General features: G+C 36.6%; 2 protein-coding genes and 1 long non-coding RNA gene across 5 annotated transcripts in view; all 3 read left to right on the forward strand.

Moving 5' to 3' along the window:
- The window catches only part of si:dkey-192p21.6 (uncharacterized protein LOC565246 homolog), a 49,534-nt gene extending 32,851 nt beyond the window's left edge, over positions 1–16,683 (forward strand). Inside the window, exons 17-20 of the mRNA XM_051647406.1 lie at positions 4,403–4,480; positions 13,622–13,692; positions 15,437–15,549; positions 15,665–16,683. Of these exons, the coding sequence (XP_051503366.1) occupies positions 4,403–4,480; positions 13,622–13,692; positions 15,437–15,549; positions 15,665–15,846 (444 nt within the window). The 3' untranslated portion in view covers positions 15,847–16,683. The remainder of the gene's footprint in view (positions 1–4,402; positions 4,481–13,621; positions 13,693–15,436; positions 15,550–15,664) is intronic.
- LOC127412273 (uncharacterized) lies at positions 8,645–10,548 on the forward strand. The gene is made up of 3 exons (XR_007892401.1): positions 8,645–8,856; positions 8,943–8,994; positions 10,330–10,548. It is a non-coding gene; the product is annotated as an uncharacterized LOC127412273 (long non-coding RNA).
- Positions 16,684–19,517: 2,834 nt separating the features above from the next.
- LOC127412272 (proto-oncogene tyrosine-protein kinase receptor Ret-like) overlaps positions 19,518–24,780 on the forward strand; it is a 48,803-nt gene continuing 43,540 nt past the window's right edge. For 2 of the 3 annotated variants that reach the window (XM_051648503.1, XM_051648504.1), the window contains exon 1: positions 23,508–23,712. In XM_051648503.1, coding sequence (XP_051504463.1) covers positions 23,655–23,712 — 58 coding nt within the window. In that variant the 5' untranslated portion in view covers positions 23,508–23,654. Of the gene's footprint in view, positions 19,990–23,507; positions 23,713–24,780 lie in introns of those variants that run through there. The other variant, XM_051648505.1, reaches the window with a different exon arrangement.

A 24,780-nucleotide genomic window follows, 5' to 3' on the forward strand; every position in this document is an offset into this window, starting at 1 on the left:
CATAAAAAGAAGGAAAGTTATTTCATTTCTTAAGCGTAAAAATATGATATAGTGTTTCTTCAAGAAATACATCTTTCCCCGCAGGAAGCGGAAAAATTTGGGAAGATATGGGGTGGACATGTTTTCTTTAGTGCTGGCTCAAGTAAGAGCAGGGGAGTCATTACACTGATAAGTAAGCATCTACAATTCAAATGGCTCCAACAGATTTAAGATAAATTAGGTAGAATCATTTTTGTTTTAGGAGAAATTCAGGGGCAAAGGTTGATTTTGGCTAATATTTTCGCACCTAACACTGATGATCAGGGCATTTTTATAGATCTTGAACGGATGTTGCAAGCCGCTGGCACCCCTCATGATATAATAGTGGGAAGAGACTTTAATCTTTTGATGGACTCGATCCTTGATCATAGTGAAGCAAAAATATGTAAGCCCCCTAGAGCAACATTGACACTTCACAGGATGTGTAAAAATCTTGGTCTTGCAGATATTTGGAGACTTTTGAACCCATCTGGTAGGGACTATACATTTTTTTCATCAGTCCATAAGATTTATTCTAGAATAGATTTTTTTTTTATCTAAGTCCCTCATTTCATCTGTTGTTAATTACTCAATTGGAAACATCTTAGTCTCAGATCACACCCTGGTGAGTTTAGAGGTGTTGCCGCATATGGAGAAAAATAAATCATATAGTTGGCGCCTTAATGTATCCCTTTTGAAAAATCCTGATTTCCAACGAATGTTAAAGACTGAAATCAATGTTTATATGGAGACCAACTGGTCCTCAGTATCCTCTGTGGGCGCGGCTTGGGAGGCACTTAAGGTGGTTCTTAGGGGTCGGATCATACAGTATGCCTCATTCACCAAAAAATCCAAAGCACGATAACTCGTGGAGTTGGAAGGGAATATTAAAAGTGCAGAGGCAGAGCTGAAGCACCAAATGTCATCTGATGGCCTTAGAGAATTGACCTGTTTGAAATACAGATATAATGCTATTTTGTCGCGGAAAGTGGAGTTTTGGTTATTCAGGGCAAGACAGTCATACTTTGAGTCGGGTGACAAAGCAGGGAAGCTTTTGGCTAGATATATAAAGCAGAGAGAGTCTTTTTCTACCATTCCCTCAGTGAAATCTGCTGGTGGTGAAATATTTACCTCGGCCATTGATATTAATAATGCTTTTAAAGAATTCTATCTTGATCTTTATAGTTCCATGTCTTCGTCTACTGATGAAGATATTAGAAACTTTGTGGAACCATTAGAACTCCCTAAACTGACGACTGAGCAGAAAAATTGTCTTGATTCTGAGATAACCTTGGAGGAGCTTGATGAGGTAATTAAGGCCCTGCCTACAGGCAAGGCTCTGGGGCCCGATGGCTTTGCCGCAGAATTTTTTTAGATCTTATGCTACAGAACTGGCTCTAATTTGGTTAGAAGTTTATACGGAATCATTAAAGAATGGAAAGCTTCCGCCAACCATGACAGAAGCCCGGATCAGTCTGATTCTTAAAAAGGACAAAGATCTAAGCGAGTGTAAAAGTTACCGTCCAATTTCCCTGATCCAGCTAGATGTAAAGAAGTTGGCAAAAATTCTGGCTGACCGATTAAGTAAAGTTATGACATCTCATATACATATAGATCAGGTGGGGTTTATTCGGGGCCACAGCTCTTCTGACAACATTAGGCGTTTCATTAATATCATGTGGTCAGTGGCGAATGATCAGACTCTGGTCGCTGCCATCTCACTTGATGCCGAAAAGGCATTTGATATGGTAGAATGGGATTATCTTTTTAAGATTTTGGAAATATGTGGGTTCGGAAATACTTTTATTGGATGGATTAAGTTACTTTATAGACACCCTGTAGCAGCGGTACAAACAAATGGATTAATTTCAGATTATTTTACTCTGGATAGGGGCACTTGGCAGGGTTGCCCTCTTTCCCCATTATTGTTCTGTCTTGCCCTGGAACCATTAGCAGCCACAATAAGAAAGGAGGATGATTTTCCAGGGGTGACGGCGGGAGGTGTGGCCACTTTAAACAGATGATATTTTGTTATTCGTTTCCGACCCCACTAGATATATGCCTAGCCTCCACAGAATTATCAATTCCTTTTCAAAATTTTCGGGATGCAGAGTTAATTGGTCTAAATCCGAAGCTTTAGCTCTGACTGCGTACTGCCCAGTAACGGTTTTTCAACCAGGTGCCTTTCAACAGCCCAAACAGGGCATTAAGTATTTGGGTATTTTATTCCTTGCAAATGTATGTGATTTAGTTAGAGTTCATTTTGATACTTTAATAAAAAGGTTTTTGAGCGATGGTGGTAGGTGGGCTTCATTACATTTATCGATGATTGGGAAGGTTAATGTTATTAAAATGAATTGTATTCCAAAATTCAACTACCTACTACAATCTCTCCCTGTAGATGTCCCTCTCTCTTATTTCAAGCAATTTGATAGCATAGCAAAGTCCTTCATTTGGAATGGAAAGCGTCCCAGGTTACATTTCAACAAGTTACATAGGCCAGTTGACAAAGGTTGGCTAGGCCTTCCTAAGAATTTGTTTTATTATTATGCATTCGGTCTCAGACATTTGGCTCATTGGTCGCTTCCACCTGAGAGAGCCCCTCCTTGGTTTTGTATTGAAAAGGAAGTTCTTGACCCTATCTCACCACTGCAAAGCCCTTCTATCAAACTAATTGGAGAAGTTAAGTCACACCCCGTTATCTCGCATTTACACTCAATATGGACAAAGGTGTCCAGAGTGTTTAACTCGTATATTTATTTAAATGTAGCCTCGAGCATATGGCTGAACTCTAAACTATGTATTAATAAGTCCCCTTTCTGTTGGTCAGACTGGATTGTGAGGGGGGTTAATACACTTGGTGACCTATATGAGAGTGGAGTATTGAGATCTTTTGAAAATTTGATTCAACATTTTGGGATTCCCAGATCTCAATTTTATAAGTATTTACAGCTGCGCCACCTGCTCTGCACTGTTTTTGGGAGTAGCACGCACCCCCCTAGAGCGGTAGATACTCTGGGAGTGGTGATTGCTGTTTTTTGGAAGGGTCATGAGGCATCAGTGTATTACTCACTGCTAATTCAGAGTCTGGGGGACGGAGCTTTAAATTCTCTCAAAAGATAATGGGAGGAAGATTTAAATTTGTTATTGGAGGAGGGAGTGTGGGCAAGGATTCTTAAAAACGTCAAGTCTGCATCTAGAGATGCAAGGGTTCGCCTTATGCAATTTAAGATTTTACTTAGATTTTATTGGACCCCCTCTAGATTGTATAGGCTTGGTCTTAAGGACACACCCATCTGCTGGCGATGCCATTCTGAAGATGGAGACACCACCCATGTTTTTTGGGGGTGTCGTAAGATCCAAGAATTTTGGCTGAAGGTGCAAAGTTTTGTGTGTGATGTGTTAGGCATTCAGGTCTCGTTCTGCTCCAGACTCTGTATTTTGGGAGATGGGGAGGTCATGGACTTTGAGGATAAGTACACGAAGGATGGGGAGATGGGGAGGGTGGCTGCCTTTCGAGGAGGTGTCGAGCATAAGGATGGGAGTTAGGGATTCTTACAATAAGAAATGGGGCAATTACTTAGCATTTTGGGGGAACTGTTTTTTTGTTATTTTATGAATCAATAAAAATGTTAATAACAAAAAACAATGTATTTTACAGACTATGGATAATTTTTCACATATTGATTAGCATCACCTTTAATTCAAGTCACAACAAAAAGCTACTATTGACCTGGATTTACTGGAGACAGACAGCTGTTCTCTGTCAGTGGTTCTTGTTGTTGAGGACAGATGTGTGCGTCTCTGGCAAAGGTCTGAAAAGTTTCTCGCCCTTTGATGGTGACAGTTCCCCAGTGACTGGTGAGAACTTGACATGCAAACTCGGTCACATTGCTGAAATCCCTTTGGGCAGAGGCAAAAAACAGTTAGTGCCAGGCCTGTCAATCAACGTGTCTTAGAGAACACGGCAGGTGTCTGCCTCTCCGTCTGTGTTTGTCCGCTCCAGCGTCCTCGGCTGAGGAGCATTCGTCATCACCAAATTAATCAGTAAGCGCGGCCAGCTTCACAGCCGCGCATGGCTGCACAGGGAGTATTGAAACTTGAGCCTTTTTTCAGGGACACAACCAACACTCACATCCTCTTTCTTTGTCCAGTCAACATGATATTAGTATGACGTATGAAAACCATTGTTGTCCACCGGTCTATTTGATGTTAATTATTTTAGTTTACTTAGATGATCATGACCTAATGGGGAAGCCTTACATTATATATTATTTTTTGACAGTAAAATAAATATTTAGCTGTTTACATTCGCTATTAAAAATTTAATGTTTAAGCAAAGTATTAAGTATAACCCAAATATTAATCCTTGTCTTTTTTTTAGGCTGGAAAGATTCTTCTGTTTTATCGTAATGTGAATGGCAGTATCCTGACACGATTCATGATATGGGCCCTCATTCTGGTACGTGCACACAAATATACATGAAAGATTTCAACAGCAAGAAATACACAATACAGCTAAGCCCTGTCTGTACAAGTGTTATATTGCTTGTAGTTGTAGACAGTTAATGAAATAGATAGACGACATATGATATGTGTAAATGTATAGGCACTGCATGAATTCCAAGGCAGAGATTGGTATCGTACCCCTCTTGAGACTGAACAAGATGGCTTGTTCGGCTCATGGATGTCTAGTGTTTTTTGAAGGTAGAGTTTTACTGATAATATTGCTTATTAGATTCGACTGGTTCTCTGGGTCAACATGACACAGATGTTAGAACCTTTAGTTATTTAGTATGTTTTTATGTAATAAAATATGTTGTTTCAAACCCGTATGATGTGGGTAGGAAGTCATACTGGTCTGGAATGACATGAGACATGAGGGTGAGTAAACATTTTCATTTTGTGGTTAACTATCCCTTTAAACTAACTATGGTATAAAAAATTAGCTAGCAGACTATTTGGGTGCCTGGTGAGGCTGAGATTTGCGCTCTTAAAACAAAAAAATTATTTGATTTTAGATTGAGTTGATGATTGTGAAAGGCTGGCAGCTTGGTGAGGTAAGTGCTCCATTTGGGTGGTCCTACAGACAAAGGGAGCAGAAGCTGGGCTGGCTAGGAAGGGCATGAGGATGTTTAAACCTGTGTCTCAGGATACATGGCCATGTGCTACTAGAAATGTTTTCCAGTTCTTTTAGAGCTAGTGGGACAAAGAAAGTAGAGTTCACTTAATGTTGTTTTAGCCTTACAGTAAAGCTGTTTATTTGCACCATGTGGGGTGTTTAACCCTCTGGGAATATTGTGTCATTTATTCACCCTCATGTTGTTCCAAACTTGTATGACATACTCAGTAACTATTCACTTTCATGGTATGGAGAAAAAAAAGACACAAGGAAAGTAAATGGTGACTGAGGCTGAAATTCTACATAACATCTTTTTTATGTTCCATGGAAGAAAGAAAGTCATATTGGTTTAGAACATGAGGGTGAGTAAATGATGACAGTTTTAATTTTTAGGTGAACTATCTTGTTAAGCAAGCTCTGTAAGTGACACGTTTAATCTTAACGAATCAAATTGTTTAGTCAAGGTTTTTAAGGAAGAATGTATTTGCATAATGCAGCATATATTGATCAGAGGAACTACAGGAAAAGGGAGCAGCACATTGCAGGATTTTTTTCCATGAAAGACCTTGCTGCTGTGATTTGTTTTGGAGTTCTGGTGGCAGAGCTGCAGGAATGCCCTCTCTAGAGACAACAGGTGCTGATGGAGGGGTTTTGTCTGGCTAGCTCAGGACATAGACTGGAAGACTGGAGCAAATGACCTGCATTTCTCAGCGTTGGCTTTGCTTGCTCTCTGTCATTCTTGCACGAATGGTTATATTAATAAATGCCTTCAACGAATAAGAATGTTGTCTTAGGAAAGCTTGCATCTCATGTGATTTATAAATCAAGATCTAAAGATTTGATGATAGGCCATTCTGAAAAATTTCCCATTTAAACGGACATCTGTTTTATGAGTCCAATTCATTATATTATAAAAATAAAAACTCTGCACCTCTGGAAAGCTGACAACGTCTTGTATGGTTTCTAACTCAAAGGATCTCTTTCTTTTGCCAAGACACATAGACTCACTATTTTATTGTTTCCTGTGGAACTTTTTTTATAAAGGACAGATTTTTTCAATACGTTTTTTATTTTTACCTAAGGTGATGTAATTTTTTGGATGTTAAAATACTTTCTCATAAATGTCCTATATGCTTAAAGGAATATTTGGGGCTCAATACAAGTTAAGCTCAATCGGCAGCATTTGTAGCATAATGTTGATTACCACAATAATTTAACTGACTCCTCCCACCTTTTCTTAAAAAAAATAAAAAAAAAAGCAAAAATCAAAGTTACAGTTGGAAGTGAATGGGGCAAATTTTTGGAGGGTTTAAGGTCAGAAATGTGAAGCTTATAATTGTATAAAAACACACATTAATTCTTCTGTTAAAACTCGTGTTTTATTTGCACTGTAAATTTGTTAAAAATGGTCATTTTTACGATTGTTTTAGGGTTTTTAGCTTTATGCCTTCATGGCAACGAAGTTGTGAAATTGGTTATAACTTTACACAGAAAAGGTTAGTAAGCGATTTTATCAAACTAAAATCATGTTAACATACATATTGTTTACATCTTGTGGCTATATATATGAAATAGTATTTTTATGTTTACAGATTGGCCCCACACTCAAAAAAGAAAAAGAAAAGAAAAAAAAAAGCTTGATTTAACTTGATTTAATCATGGACAGTGGTTCCATGTGTTTGAAATTTGGTTTCCTAACTTATAATTACTATGTAATCTCAACAGGAACACTTGTGAAAAAAGAATCTAGTTGAATTGGGTAAACACCAAAACATTTGATGTGTCAATATTACTCAAATCCAATAGTAACAATTAGTGAAAGGGAATGTTATCATGCTAAACACATGCTGGTTGGAAGCACTACAGAGTTTATTTTAGTAACTATGCAATGGTTAGCACAGCAATTGCTCAATGAAGTGAGCAGTCGATTTTATGTGCAACATACCTGTCCTCTTTGTTAACTCAAGCTCCACTCTTCACCATATTGGTAATCCCCAAAACTCCAACATAACAGGAACTCTTCTAAATCTCAACATAACAAAACATTAAACACTAACAAGTATCGAGTCCCATGCAAAGCATGCTGAGAAGTAAAAATCCACTGCCCAGTTTCATCAATGCTACATTAACACCATAAAAATAATTAATGTACTCCCAACACAAATGGATTAAGTAAACATTAATTTTTAAAATTTAAATGGATAGAATGCAATGGAATCCAGTTGTGGCAAAATGTTCTAGAATTAAGTACATTTTAATTGTATTAAGTAAATTGAACAAGCAGCAAAAATCATTTTATGAGTGCATTTACTTCCATTGTGAGTGCCTCAATGTAACCCAGAGTTTAGGTTTTTTTTATTATTAAAAGAGGGACGAGTCAAAATGACATTTTGCGTAATCAACATTATTCCACTAATGCTGTCAATTGAGCTCAACCCTACACTCTTGGAAAAAAAGGTTCTTTGAGGTTATATAGAAACCTAGGGTTTTTTACTCAGCTCCAAAGAACCCTTTATGCCAAAAAGGGTTCTTTGGTTGACAATTGCTTAATGTGAGTATGTATGTATGTATGTTTATGTGTAAATTACATTATTGAAAGTTTTGTTTATAAATAATTTTTAACACTACACTACATTACTTATGCATTTGCATTTCATACTGCAGAAAAAAAAAAAAACTTTTTCAATGTACTTCTACAGCTTTGGGTTTGATTAGAAACAGATAAATGACAAAAGATCAGATCCAATGTCCTTCCTCTTTTAGATGACAAGGTTTAATATACAGTCTATGGTATAGTCTATTCTTGACTCATAATTCAACAAAAGATGCAAAAAATTGTGTTTATCATAAACAGTAAACAACTTGAGCATGTAGCGCTGTTTTCTCCCCTCCTATCTTCAAAGCGCAACGGTGCATTTAAGCCATGCGCTCAAAGACGTGCAACTCTCCCGAGTGATCAAAACGCGCGAGTATCTTATTTCAAATTTTAACGGTCACGGAAAGTCGGTTGAGCTGAAAGCTGAGGGCAACGTTACCCTGGTAAATTAATTTGTTGATTAATTGTAGGCCTATGTTATTTTTTATTATTTTGACCTAATTCCTTGTCATTTATGACTTACGCGTTTATTTCAGCAAGCACAAAGAATAATGTCGACAAAACATATTCTCCGATAATCTCCGCCAGGAGGTAAGTAATTTCAAACTTGAATCACTAAAATCTCTGTTGTGGATTGACTAGTAATCCTGGTACCAGTTTATGTTATAATTTCATTTTCTTTGCACATAGAGAGCATGGAAAAAATGAAACAAGTTTCCAGGAGCACATCACAGCATTGAATTAAGCCGACTGCACTGATATAAAGAGATTAATCAAGCTCTATTCAAGAGTGTGAATATGTCAAGTCTCCACAGTTAAAGAGAGGAAGTGATGGATATGTTTCAATTTCTCAGCTTGTGAGTATTTGCTGTTTGTAGTTTTATTGTCCTGTACAAAATATGATAATTATGTATTTTTTATTGAAGATGCCATAATAATTTAATGCTCTCGGTGGGGTGCGTGGTGAGTTGTGCGTGGATGCCGCGAAGAATAGCGTGGGCCTCCACACGCGCTACATCTCTTCGGTAACGCACTCAACAAGCCATGTGATAAGATGCCAAATTGGGGAGAAAAGGGGAGAGAGAAAAAAAAATCAATGACATAAACAATGTCATAAGAAGTACATATTTTTGTATTATTTCTCATTATTTTGCATTGCATCAAGGTTTTTATGATACTAAATAATTGTTAATTTCTGGAGTGCAGCATTACTAGTTTGACCATCTTCATCCAGATAAAACACAACACTCCTATTCATGTAAGTTTTAAGATGTACACTGGCAGCCAAAAGTTTGGAATAATGTACAGATTTAGCTGTTTTGGAAGGAAATTGGTACATTAATTCACCAAAGTGGCATTCAGCGGATCACAAAGTACAGTCAGGACATTACTGATGTAAAAAACAGCATCATCACTATTTGAAAAAAGTCATTTTTGATCAAATCTAGACAGGCCCCATTTCCAGCAGCCATCACTCCAACACCTTATCCTTGAGTAATCATGCTAAATTGCTAATTTGGTACTAGAAAATCACTTATATCACTTATATCAAACACAGCTGAAAGCTATTTGGTTCGTTAAATGAAGCTTAATATTGTCTTTGTGTTTGTTTTTGAGTTGCCACAGTGAAATAGACTGGCATGTCTTATGGTCAATATTGGGCCAAAAATGGCAAAAAAGAAACAGCTTTCTCTAGAAACTCGTCAGTCAGTCATTGTTTTGAAGAATGAAGGCTGTACAATGCTTGAAATGGCCAAAAAACTGAAGATTTCATATAAAGGTGTACACTACAGTCTTCAAAGACAAAGGACAACTGGCTCTAACAGGGACAGAAAGAGATGTGGAAGGCCAGATGTACAACTAAACAAGAGGATAAGTACATCAGAGTCTCTAGTTTGAGAAATAGATGCCCCACATGTCCTCAGCTGACAGCTTCATTGAATTCTACCCGCTCAACACCTGTTTCATGTACAACAGTAAAGAGAAGACTCAGAAGTGCAGGCCTTATGGGAAGAATTGCAAAGAAATAGCCACTTTTGAAACAGAAAAACAAAAAGAAAATGTTAGAGTGAGCAAAGAAACAGACATTGGACAACAGATAATTGGAAAAGAGTGTTATGTATCTTAACCCCACTGAGCTTTTGTGGGATCAGCAAGACTGTAAGATGCGTGAGAAGTGCCCGACAAGACAGCCACATCTATGGCAAGCGCTACAGGAAGCGTGGGGTGAAATGTCACCTGAGTACCTGGACAAACTGACAGCTAGAATGCCAAGGATCTGCAAAGCTGTCACTGCTGCACGTGGAGGATTTTTTGATGAGAACTCTTTGAAGTAGTTTAAGTAGTTCTGAAAATTTTTTTTTTCCAAATTGTAATAGTAATTTTTCAATTTATTAATGCCCTGACTATACATTGTGATCAGTTGAATGCCACTTTGGTGAATAAAAGTACCAATTTATTACCATAAGAGCAAAATCTGTACATTATTCCAAACTTTTGGCAACTAGTGTAATTCAGAGAGATACCAATTTCTTTGTTTTTAATTACTTGCCATACTGACAGCAGGTCTATTAAATGTTTCACATACTTACAGGGATCAGCACATCCATCCTCAACCTGATCTTTTATATGGTGTCAAGACCCCTCATAGAGTGCAGAGAGTCGGCATCAAACCGATGACATGGAGATGGCTGGAGTGAAGTGAAGTTTTGTTTAATTTGTTGTATCCTGAAGACCTCACTCACTTTGTCAGACCAGTGGCAACAAAACGATTCTGTATCTGCCCCAGTGCTAAAATAGTTTAACAGCTTTTCATTAGTCATTTGTTTTTATTATTTACTTAGTTTTTTTACTTATTTATTAATCTTAATTATGTCTATAATGTTAACTTATAGTTAATATTAAATTATTTAATGTTTATGATTTTTATATAAATGATATTAATACTAATTAACTTTTAGCTTATTGTTACAAACCTGTGGATTTATTAAATAAATTCTCATAATTTTTGCATTATGAATTGTGTTAATTATTGCTTGTGTTGTTGTAAATAAAAACTATTAAAATACTTTACTTAATAATACTTAAATATGTTTTATATGGTTATTTCACTTTCTTAGTGATATAGTATATTAACTATTCAGTTTGCATATCAATTAAACGTTCTTCTGGTAATAAAACAAAACATATATTTAAAAACTAAACAAAAACCAAATGTTACGGTTGCATTTTGGGAACCCCTATATAGAACCTTTTCAACTGGCTCAAAGAACCATTTACGGTTCTATATAGAATCTTTTAGGGATTCCAAATATGAAGCGAGTGATAGAACCTTTTAGGGTTCAATATGGAACCTTTTCTTCTAAGAGTGTAAATATTCCTTTAATGTCCTGAGACAACCATAAGTAAGATATTCGTAAGTTGACTTCCTTGTAGTGCTCAAATATTGTCTGAGCTCTTGGGGGTCCCTTATCGCAATGAGGGAGAAACAGTCAGGGGCTGAATAATTTAGTAATTATGTCAGATGCATTATTCCATGAAATCCGAAGACTTGCTTATTACATCTGAAGTATGTTGTTGTTTTATACATTTTTGTAGTTTGTAGCCTAAACACAAAGTCCTTCCTTCTTCTCACACTGAAATATGCTTGGAGCGTGTGCTTGTTGTGAACCCAGACCCAGAGTACGCAGATGCCTGATCCTAGTATTTTAAATTCCATTATTCCCAAGTCCTATGACAAATTGGGGCATTATAGCTGTATCTTGAATCATATTGGCCGGTTTTATGTGGCCACACTGCTCGAGGTGCTGAAATAAATGAGCAGAGATATATTTCACTTCACCTAGAGGTGCTGCATGATCAAAATAAACTAGCCAACAGCAAATCATTATGGCACCACTGTTCATACGCTATTCCTGAGCCTCTGATTGAAAAACACAAAGAAGGAGGTTTGTATATAATATAGCAAATGCAGAATGTTTACATCTATTATCCTATTTGATTCAGATAATTGTAATAAGTTATTATATTTTGAAGATGCCAACAGAGAAAATAGCAAGCTTGATGTTGTGCTGTGAATTTATACTTATAATATAACCTTCCCTTAAAATGTTTTATGCCTAACCTCTTAGCTTTTCCAAAAGTTTCAGTACCGGTCTGACGTCAATGAAAATTATGGATTAAGGACCACAGAGCATATAATTCAGGGTTCAGGCAACCAACAAGACTGTTAGAGGCTTCATAACTCATGATAAACCATGTGCATCCATATCACAGGCAAAGAATTAATTATCATTGACGTCTCTGGAGAGCACTGAGGTTTGAAAATGTTTCAAGTAGCACATCTTGAACAGCCTCTTGTGTGGTTAATGTGCTCTTGACACACGTTACATCCTGGTTAAGCAAAAAATTACCTCTCAACACATCAACAAAGTCATAAAACTCTGTGTAGGGGGGAGGGGTTGTCTCGTCACTGTTTACATGAAACCTTTGTCAGATTGTGGGATGATTTTAACCTGTTTGTGCTCCAGTGTCCCAGTAAACAAGGGCCCTGAGTTAATTAAAGTTCAACGATCACTACTCCACAGTTTGAGATTAAAATTGAGCGACTGTCCCACATAACAATGATTATCCCATATCCTGCCTGCATAGCCTGGAGACTCAATCTAGAGCCAGCCAGGCTATTTCCACACCATTGATTCTGTCATCTATACAAATGATGGATATCCTCCTAACAAGCGGGTTTGGATGCTGAACTGTCCTCCCTCACAAAAGCAAAATATTATTTTAAATTAATGTGCTGCCCGTTTGAAAAACAATATACTTTATCTGTTTGAGAGATTATGCTTTTAAGGATTGGTGGGTAACACTTTATTATAAGGTTGTATTTATTAACATTAGTTAATGCAATAGGTAGCGTGAACTAATAATGAAAAATACTTTAACAGCAGTTATTAATCTTGGTACATTTTCAATTTACATGTACATTAAAAGCTGTATACTTTACCATTAGTTAATACATTAACATGGACTAACGATGAACTGTATTATATTTCAAATGTAGTTACGTGATACAGAATGCATTAACTAAACTTAACAGATAGAAACTTATTGTAAAGTGCTAGTAGTTTGGTGTGCGTAATGTGCATGTATGTAAACTGAGAATATAGGGCAGTGTAAAAACTAGATAGGTAAAGTTTGTAAAGACAAACTTTGATGTTGGCTTGACAAAGCCTTTTTCTAAAAGTTTTTTAAAGATAGATGGATAGATAGTGAAGTAGACCTTCAGATAAAACCTTAAGTAAGATACATAGATTTTGTATTGTAACCTAAAACCATGATATTGCAGACCTTGTGTGTTTGTTTACATTTTAATTTTTTGACAGTTGGAGTTTGAATTGACAAGCATTCCAATTGCCCTTTAAACATTCTGTCAATGTAAGTCCATGGGATCTTTTATATATTTGATGGTCTGCTGTGCAAACATTTTTATTATTCAGATAAGTAAGAAAATATATAGCAACATGATTCAGAACAGTCTGAAGGTCTGTGCCAAGTTTGGTGGATGTAGCTCGAAAGCTATAGGAGTAGTTACAACTGAGAATTTGTGTGTGGGGGACAAATTCTGTATAATAACAGTATGTCGGCTTTGTTAAGCCAACATAAATATGGCCCAATGTTAAACATGAGAAGACTGAGACTGCTTTTTCAGTAGGCATGAGGAGATGGATCTGTGTTGTAGATGTTTGTTTGAGGGGCTCGATCACCTCCCGGGAACGTCAGCTTATCTGCTTGATTCTTTATGGTGGTTCTGCATCTCTGATGTTTGATAATGCTTGCTTTACAGGTCTGCATTGATTTGAAATCTGTTTTATTTTGACCCTCAGGGAATCTCCGCAGCCATCCTTTCTAAGTGCACAAGAGACGAAGGATTTATACCTGTCAATAAAAACCTTTGGTAAGTGCTTCCTGACCCTCTAAATCCAGCCACTTCTCCTTCCACAAAAGAAGGGATGAGACTCCAGCAGGCACAAATCAGAGGCTGATAAAACACGTGTTTACTTACAGTACCTCTAACAACAGAATGCCCTGTAAATATTCACCACCACTGGCAGAGGAGTGAGACGCAACGAGTGATACATCCACTGTGCAACTAGATCACTCTTCTTTACAGCCAAGAGAGAGTGAGCGGTTTTATTTCCCCAACCATATATCCTGCCAAACTCTGTCTTATCTCATCAGCTTGTTGTGAAATAGAGTAGGATGAGGTCAGCCCATCATCTTCAGACCAGTGCACATTAAATTATTTGTTACCTAACACCTCAGAGTAATAAATGGCATATCAGTGAGAAACAACTGGATTTGTTTCAGGAGCCAGATGTTACATTGGGCAAGTGGCGACCCAACACACAAACCAAATGTTTTAGCATATATAAGTAAACAAAAATGTTCTTAATAGAAAACCTTGAAACTAATTAATATTGACTCTTGACGCTATGCAAAAAATTATTAATATGACATAGACTGAATAGGAAAATTGACAAGGCAATTTTGTAAATGCATAAACAACAGCGCTGTTATTTACTGTGTTAAAGTGTTTGATTTCTAAATGTCAATTTAATTTTGTTTTGGAATTTTGTTTCATGTTATTTTGGTTGCCAATAACTGTTGCAACACATGATCAGAACCACTGGCATATCCCATTATATTCCATGGTCAAATGAATTTACATTAATTAAATTAATTCATTTTGAATTTAATGGATTTTATGCTTCATGGATGAAATCATACATTATATTTGCATATAATTTGACCTAATCTTGCCTTAGCTGTATATGCTATAGTATTTAAGTGTCCTTGAGACCCTACTCTACCTGTTTTAATACAGGCATGAACCTGCTTGAATTTTATGGGTAGTTCATCATACGCAGCTTATTGAACCCCTGAGTATGTCTGTCTTCATCCTTAAAAGTAATTAACTTCCATCCAAGAGTCTTTTTTGGCTCTGCTTCAGCTAACAATGCCTGTCCATGCACTCTGGGATGCGGCCATTTTATATTAGATAAAATTTCATCGAGCATCCTGGCACTTAGGAACAGAGGGGTACATGACTTATTAACATGTTTCTACTGAGCAGGTGTCAGGGATTTGCTTTGGATGCTCTAAGCACTCTATCCATTATTTAGTTCTCTGTCCTGCTTTGTGTTGTTTACATTGTTACAAAAAGTATTTGACCTAAGTATTTGAATGCACCTCTGAAGCAGTAGTTCACAATCCTGGTCCTGCAGTTTTGAATGTCTCCTTTATCTGACACACCCAGGTCTTTGGTTATCTGTTAATGAGCTGATGAGTTTAATCATGTGTTAAATAGGGGAAACATCTAAAACATGCACCTCTGCTCTAAGGGGCCTTGGTAGGGTTGTTATGTCAGTTTTGTCTGCTAATTTCTGCTTATTTAAATTCTAAGAACAGTTTGCTACAAGAAGAGCTCTGTCCTCAAGGTTTATTGGAAATAGATGTGTTTTGATAAGTGTTAAATGTTCTATCTGCAGACAGAACTAATTTTTTAAAGCCCAACACTGAAGGGCTGTGTGGTGCCTGCTCTTTATTTTTATTTTTGTATGTTTTCAATTTCTGTATTATCAGTTTGTTCAGATCCTCTCTCTTTAGAGACTCAATTTTATGTCTGTCTTTCATTATAGGTCCCTGTCATTTGTGGTCTGCATGGGCTGCATGGCCTTTATTTTGCTGGGTGTGATGTACTTTGTCGTGGACATTAAGGAATGGTGGGGTGGCCAACCTTTCATTTATCCTGGTACGAGAATGCAAGAGACACTTATGTTATGCATCATTTTACATATACAGTAGTATTAACGAATCCGATTTTACTGTGGGGGGACATTTTTTTTTTACTATGCATTTGTTTACAGGAATGAATTCCATTTTTGTCTATGTGGGCCACTCTTTGCTGGGCTTTTACTTCCCCTTCAGCTGGGAGATGTGTGTTCAGGACAGTCACTGGGAGAAGCTGTTCCAGAACCTGTGGGGTACCGCACTTTGGGTCTGCATTGCTTACCTGCTGTATCGCAAGAAATTTTTTCTCAAAATCTGATTCTGAAGTGCACGTAGTGACAAGCTCAGTACATCAAGTGCTGTTGTTACAAACTACCCCACTACTGTGTGGGCTGTTTAAATTTTGGGCATGAATTTATTGTCGATATTAAATTTATTGCTGTGACACCACCATTTGACCCCTATTTTATTTTAAGCATTATTATTCAAAATGGTAAGCAAGTCCAAAACACACCGGGGACTCTTATTTTGAAATGAAGAAATGATGAAAAAACTATCCTCATAGTTTTGCTGATAACCGATAGTTCCAAAAAGCAACTATTGGCACTGATTAATTGGTAAAACCGATATATCAACCTACCTCTAGTCCATATGACTTGTGCGCTATATTTAACCTTTAACCTTTTAATCAAAGCAAGTAAAAACAGCAAATAAAATTGGAAACAATTATTTAATAAAAATAAATTATAAATTAAACAGACTAATTACCCTTACAACATCATTCTCAAAACTGTAGGAAATGTATGCTCTCCCATTTTGTGCAATAATTGTATATCTAGTAGAAGATTTAAAAAGAAAACTTGTAGATGTTATATATCAAATTAAACAAGATAACCTGCTGTTTCCAATTATACAAGGTCTGGCATTTAACATCCATTAACGTGATTGAGAATCACATTATAAAGACGAGATATTTTACTTTCTTACCCCAAAATTCTTTTTCTTTTTTTTTTTTTTGGTGCTGAAAATCTCCTATAAAAAAATTTACACAGAGTATTACACCTACTGCTGTCACCCCAGGAGTGTGTACAGTAGTGATATCACACTTGTAGCTCATTTCTAATGGGTTAAAGGGATAGTTCCCAAAAATCCTTTACTCACTCTCATGCCATCCCAGATGTGTGTGACTTTCTTTCTTCTGCTGAACACAAACAAAGATTTTTAAAAGAATATTTCAGCTTTGTAAGTCTTTACAATGCAAGTGAATATGTACCAACATTTTGAAGCTCCAAAAGCACATAAAGGCAGCATAAAAGTAATCCATATGACTCCAATGATTAAATGCATATCTTCAGAAGCTGTATGATAGGTGTGGGTGAAAAACTGATCAATATTTAAGACATTTTTTACTATAAATTCTCCTCCCTACCCAGTAAAGGGTGATACACACAAAAAATGGGAGTCACCAAAAACAAAAGAAGAAGAATGTGAAAGAAGTGGTGATTGATAGTAAAATAGGACTTAATTATTGATCTGTTACTCACGCACACCTATCATATGGCTTCTGAATATATGGATTTAACCACTGGAGTAACATGGATTAATATTATGCTGCTTTTATGTGCTTTTTGAACCTTCAAAGTTCTGGCCACCATTCACTTGCATTGTATGGACCTACAGAGCTGAAATATTCTTCTAAACAATCTATGTTTGTCTTCAGCAGAAGAAAGAAAGTCATACAAATCTGGGGTAGCATGAGGGTAAATAAATGATGAGAGAATTTTTATTTTTGGGTGAATTATCCCTTTAAGCTAATGGTATTACAATTTACACCGTGTTACAACACTCCACAGTCTCTCCTAATCCACACACAAAGTTTTTTTATATACTGAACAAGACAATCTTTAATTAAAATCATTAATATTTTTACTCTTTTGAGTGATTTCATAAGTGATCTCTTAGTCATGTGTGTAAAACTGGATTTGGTGTATTCCTGTGTTCAATTAGTTAATAGGCATATGAGCTGAGACCAGGGAATCAGATTTACTGTCTTCCATGGACACCTGTAATGTTTTATTTGATGTCAGTTGTGTTAAGGTCTGAATGTAGTGATTAAATCAAATTCGCTGAAGTGGTACTTAACAAATTAGAACAAGCAATTCCACCACTTGAGGGGTAGCTATTAACTATCGGTTGCCATGGCAAACCCCAAGCCCCCCCTCCCCCGTGCTGTGAGACAGAGAGTGGGTACCATCTGCTCTTCAGCTGACAGCCCTTTAATAGGGGTCAAGGTGGACGGCACACTGAGGAGTGGTTGTGAGGCCAGCACTTTCATGCTCACACTAATGCAAAATCAAGGAAATGACATTGCCAGCACACATGCATGTACATATGGAAATTACCATGTAACATAAAAACTAATGTTTTCTGTCAAGTCGTATTCATGAGACTGAATAAATTCACATGACTATTCTGATAGGATCACAGACAGCAAGGGAAAGATAATACTAAATACAAATAATAAAAAGCAAATAACAATATAAACGTGCATAGTTAGGATAGCAAAATATATAATCTTGTTAACGCCTCATATATCTTTAGGCCATGTGTCCAATCAAACTCAACACTATTTTGCCCCAAATTCAGCTGTCTCTTGCCAGCATGGACAAGTTGTGTGACAAGCCCTCATTCTCGAAAACCATGAACAAAACTATGCAAAGGAAAAGAAACTGTGATGCATTAAATATTGGTTCCCTTGCAACATGGATAAACATTGTTTATGCCAACCAAAATATGTTTCATGCTAAATAAATACATTTTATAATTTGGTTTTAAGGACTTTTTGTTAACTTTCACAAGATAAACATGTTGGTATTGTGTTGGGTGGCAACTTGATGTCCAAAGCAAAATCTGGGATCTGAAGCAAAAAGTGATTTAGAGTGATTTGCTCTAGAGTAATTTATTCATTCAGCAATTAGTCATTGCACACCATAATAAATATAATTTTTGCAATATGTCCAAATCCTGCTCTGGCACTAAGTGGTCAGAAGATGAGAATCTGCCAGGATGTAACGATTTAATCTCTCTTTCTCAGAATTGGCTCCATGCTGACCTCTCTCACTTATAAACAACTTCTACTGATAAACTGTTCAAGGTTTTGAACTCAAACAAACAGGCTTAATTATGTTATGCATCTACAGTATTTTTATCCTCTGTTATACTGAAGCAAAAAAAATAATCACATATAGTCTAAAATTATAGTTTGATATACTCCTTAATCTAGTGGCCAAGTGCTTCAAAGTATTGAACTTGTTGTAAGATATATATAATACTGAAGGGGCTGAAACATTTGAACCTGTTCACTCTGCATGGAACTCAGTTGAACCCTTTTCATTTTGAGAGGATCATATTACCCATTTAAACTGAGCAGAGCCAATAAGTGAAGCAAACTGGTCAACTGATTTTAGGAACAGACTAATGATTAGTGTTGTGCTACACTCTTATCTCCCAGTTGGAATATGGACTTAATTTAAGAGGTATAGCTTCAACTACAGCAGTAATCACTTTTTGAATCAATATAGTTTTAGTCAAGTACATCATTATTATTTAATGTGAGATATACAGATGCACAAACAACTATAGGCCTATCATGTAAACAATGTTTTCCTGTTGTCTTCTTATGCAATACTAATGAGAATCTGTTTGACAGAATCTGACAGTAAAAATGTTGATTTTTTCTACTGTATCTATTGAGTAAGCTTTTACCTGAAAATTATCTTGTCAAGCAACCACATTAAAAAGGAAACTCAGTGTGGTGGTGGTATATGTCATGAATATGCTTTTGCATTGGCTTGTCTATATTGATTTACATTGACCATATGTCTGGAAATACCACTGTGTGTCTGGTTTAGAGTAACCTGAGCTTTCTTAATATGCTTCATGAAGATATGGTTATGTGCCTTTTTACATAAAGCTATGTAAACAAAACCATTCTGTGGTTAATATGCAGAATAAGTGAAATATTTATACGACATAACATACATCTCGTATATAATCAGTGAAACAGTTTAGCTTAAAACAATACCTTTGCACATTTCGTATTTTTAGGGCCAAAGTCTGTAGTTTCATTGACCCCTATTGTATAATGTTCCAAAAATATCTGACCTCCAGTTTTTATTTCCCTGTAATATGTATTTATAAACAGTATGAGTGCATGCAGTGTGACCAACAGAAAAGCTGCTTTATCTCAAAGTAAGAACTGGTTTAACCTCGTGCGACCCTGCGTCCACATGTGGACATTGTATTTTGGCTTCGCTATACACAACGCATAATTTAAATAAATAAAAACTGACTGAATACTGTTCTCAAGACACTAGACTGTCATTTAAATTCACGTAAAACAGCATGCCGTCGATTTCCTTGATGTGCTCCTAAGGACACAGCACCAACAAAAATACCTCTGGTAAGAAATATCTTTACGTTTTTTCATTGAAACCTGTTTGGTTGTAAAGAGTAGTGTCTCTAGTTTTGTTTGATATGCCGCTTTAAAAAATCTGTTCATTTTTCTCACATCAGCACACTGATAAACATAATGTCTAAATAGGTGGACACTGGCACCGTATTTCCTCAAAAGTAGAAAAAACATGTTATTTTGAATAACTTTCAACTCTAACACATCTGTGGGTCATTTAGCTTCATTTTAATATACATTTTGTTTTGTTAAATTTTGTTATCTCAGTGTAATACAATTCTATTCATTAACATTAGTAAATGCATTCCTATATATTTCATGTGTTTTCACATTGAGAATCAATGGGTTTATCCAAAAGCTGAAAAATGTTGCTTTCAGAGGCTATATATGGAGTTAGGATGAAAATAAGGTGCATTTTTAAATGTTCTGAGACCAATGCAGACAGACAGCACACTGGAGGTTAAGTCATTCACTAAATAGTGAGCAAGGGAGCATCCTATAGCTTTCTATGCAGCTAAGTGAATTCAATCCTAAAATCCAACCAAAAGTTCAGTTTCAGGCTTCAGATGATGTTTGGACCACTCAGCATGTTTGGCAGACATGAGACAATGGTAATCAGTAAATAGATTCAGAATTTATAATGCTACATTTTATTTTAACATGGGTGGCAGTGAATGGACAATGCTGGTCATTACTTTGAATAAGAATGATTTTTTCAGCTTTACAGAAAATCAACTGTAATGTCTGTAACGTCTCAAAAACATGAATAACCAACACTCATGGAAACATAATAAACAATTTGATGAAAAAAATATGACTTTCTAGCTGAGTGTTATTTAAAATTTCACAACGTATTCTCACTGTCCACATATGTGGACATACATTTTTAGGAAAACTATTTGCTTATTAGGTGCTACTAGTTACAAATCAAAAAAGGAAATGGAAAATGCACACCGCAGTGCTCGGGTCACAGGAGGTTAATTATTGTCTACACAAACATCATAATATAATTTTTTACCATAGTCATATTGAACAATTTTGACACATTGTCACATTTGGATATAACTGCACAACTGTTTATATATACTTCCATTGAGTTCATTTAACTCTGTGGTACAATTATGAAATAATGATCTGGTTCTGTATTAATAATCTTTTTGCCAAGAATTTCCCATACTTTTGAATGGATTTAATCAATGTAAAGCAGCTCAAGTAACTGTTTTCAATCTAACCTAACAGAGCCAGAGCCTCTTTGGGTGCCCTCTTTCTCTTATGTATGCTTAATTTGAGGTCTCCACTATTGTTGCATTTGGCATCCATCAGGGCAGACGTTGATTGGAGTGATTGCCCTGTGATGCACTGGTGGGCTGCCCTGGAGGCAATGTGATGCATCATGCTTACCCCTCTTCACAGAGAGCTAAGCAATCAACTGGTCCAAGAGCTGTACACTAGCACAGATATAGACTGGCTCAGACACTGCCAGCAAACATCAGGGCCAAAATGGGTAGACACTATCTTGAACTCAGAGCAGCCCTCTTAAACATTGGCCCCTACATTGAGACATTTGATAACTAACGAAGAAAAATGCTCAGTTAAATACACTTCCTAAAAGTGACAAGCAATAATTGTACCAAAGTCTTGAAATAAAAGACTGTGACCAAATTCTTGTCAGCAATGAGTTTCAAATAAAAATCCATTGTGCTGTTCTGACAATTTTAGAGTACCTGAGGAACAATAGGCTTGTGTGTGGCTCATTCCTAAATGTGGCTTTTTTGTTGATCCTTGTTTCTGCACCTGATTCAAACACTGATGTGCATTGAATGGAATGAAAATGTTCCTACAAAGTAACTGAAGGGATGCCCTCTCACTTCCATTTATTTATTCTAATGTTTTTTTTTTTGTTTTTTTTCTCCCCAATTCCCAATGCGCTCTATGTCCTTGTGGTGGCGTAATGACTCACCTCAGTCCGGGTGGCAGAGGATGAATCTCTGTTGCCTTCGCGTCTGAGACGTCAATCCGTGCATCTTATCATGTGGCTTGTTGAGCGCATTACTGCGGAGACCTAGCGCGTGTGGAGGCTTCACGCTATTCTCCGCGGCATCTGTGCACAACTCACCACGTGCCCCACCGAGAGCGAAAACCACATTATGGCGATCACGAGGAGGTTAACCCAACGTGACTCTACCCACACTAGCAACTGGGCCAACTGGTTGCTTAGGAAGCCTGACTGGAGTCACTCAGCACGCCCTGGATTTGAACTTTCGACTCCAAGTGTGGTAGTCAGCATCTTTACTTGCTGAGTTACCCAGGTCCCCAATTCTAATGTATTTATTTTATCATGAATTGGCTTGACAAATCTTATTTAGAATGGCAGCATGCAACTGTTATCTTAAATGAATATTTTGGGTTCAATACAAGTTCAGCATTAGTGGCATGATGTTGATTACCACAGACATTTGTTTCACCATTTCCGACCATCCTTTTTTACCTTTTTCGACTATCCATTCACTTACTGTAACCTCTATTTTATTTTTTATTTATTTATTTATTTATTTGGTTATCAACATTAGAAATTATGTCAAATTTAACTTCCTCAAAATTAAGTCCTTAACATTAGTTTTGTTAGTGTATAACCAAATGCAGTGTAGGTTTATTCAGACATATTTAAGAATATTTTTGACTAGAATCAAACCAGTTCATTTAGATTCACATTTTAATTCAATTTATTTAGTTAACATTGTTTCCAGTGTACTTTTGCTCCTCAGTTTGACATACAGTTTAGACATATTTGTGCATGCAGGTTTTGTCTTTAAAACACCAAACATGTTTAATAATTTAATATTATGTATAAAGCACAGATATCTGTCAATGTATCCACAGACTACCCATCTAATTATTCTTTATTGAACTGGAAAAAGTGGTATTACCTGCATTTGTTACCTCAAGGATATATTTCTACTTGATCTTACCTATAAAAATTACTTTCGTTGGTGTAACCTAATATCTCAGGCTGATTTAGTCAGATTAAATAGCATTTTTGACTTGAATAAAACTAATTAATATAAATGTTACCAAATGGAACACATTTTTAGGTGACCTGACAAAAAAATGTTCAGTGTGTGTTCCTTGTGCTGCATGGGGTATACATGTGTCTGCACTGCAAATTTAGAATGATAATGTGCATGTTTATAAAAACGATCAATTATGAATAATAAAATGCATACATAACATGATAACTCTAATTAGTTTGGTTCATTGGACAGCCGCTGATGTGATTCAGGACCGGAACACACATCTGAGGAAATTGGCTGGATGTGATGTGAACCTCCCCCTGCTGCGCTCTGTCTCTCTCTCTCTGTGTGTGTGTGTGTGTGTGTGTGTGTGTGTGTGTGTGTGTGTGTGTGTGTGTGTGTGTGTGTGTGTGTGTGTGTGTGTGTGTGTGTGTGTGTGAGCGCGCGCGCGCTGACGGTCCAGCAGCAGTGGCAGCGCTGCAGTCACCGACCCGTCAATGAAATACTAAGGTTAAGGACTTTTGTGGCTCCTTCGCGCGCAAGGCGTAAATATTCTAAAGTTCTGCTTTTTACCGATTCAAAAGAGATTTTCACGTGCGTTTGTTTTGCCTGTTCGTTTTGAAATTACACTTATGATTGACAAGCATGGGTACAGCGCGTGGAATCGTGGATATCGCCGTGGTCCTGCTTCTCCTTTCTGAAGGTAAGGATTTTACTTTACCTTACGCGAAGTGTATATTGTTTTGGCTTTTTAGTTTCGTATAAGCTAATTATTAACTGGAATAAGTGTATTACTGTTCAGAGAAAGTGTTTGGTCGATACACTTGTCCTAGGTTACTTTAAGTTAAACAGAATTGACGTCTCAAGTGTGCATCCTTTAGTAACCAGTGACAACACGTGGGTTGTGACCCAAATCCTAGGTCGCTGACTACTTGGATTACATCATTTTTGGGGCAGCATAGGCGCGTGCAGCATTTTTGGGCGCATTTCAGCTGACCCGGATCACGGAACGCGCGCCTATTATGCCCAAAATGCTGTTTAGGTAGGCAGCTCAGTAGGTTTTGAGAAACGTCATGGTCAATGCAACGGTATCATAACATAACCATGGAACATGTTTCTCTTTGGATGTTTTTTATTTTTTTATTTTATTTTATTTTTTACTTTTACTTTGGATAAAAGTATAAGACGTCAAATATTAGAACATGTGACCTTTTTAAATACAATCTTGAAACACTGGAGTAAAATTAGGAGGGCGGAAACCCTACAAAATGGTTTTTAAAGATTTTTATGACGTTTTCCCACTGAAGGTTTTGACTCATATCGTCATCATACCATATCGTAGGTTCTTTATTTTTCGAAAAGTGTATGAAGATATAACAGCAGCAAAGAGATAGTAATGAGTCAGTTTTACTTTTTGGAATTTTTGATTTTGATAGATTGTTTCTGAGTGGTGGAGAGCAAAGTCGTGTATTTCACCATTGTGTATTTCACTATTTATTAGAATGATACACAATTTTCAAAACATTTTATCATAAAAAACTATTCTTTTTTACTTTATTGTCTTACATTTTGTTTGTTTTCACATGATATTTTATATTTAACTATGGTGTATACATAAAGTTTCATGTAAAACACCATATGGTGTATAGTTGTTATACACAAACAACAGACAATACAGAATTCCTTTGAATTACCAAGGGACACTTTAACTGTACACGCAGAACACTGAACCTTACTGCAGAGATCTAACAGTTTCATAGGGGCAAACTGG

This window comes from Myxocyprinus asiaticus, chromosome 21 (genome assembly GCF_019703515.2).
Source record: "Myxocyprinus asiaticus isolate MX2 ecotype Aquarium Trade chromosome 21, UBuf_Myxa_2, whole genome shotgun sequence".
Lineage (NCBI taxonomy): Eukaryota > Metazoa > Chordata > Actinopteri > Cypriniformes > Catostomidae > Myxocyprinus > Myxocyprinus asiaticus.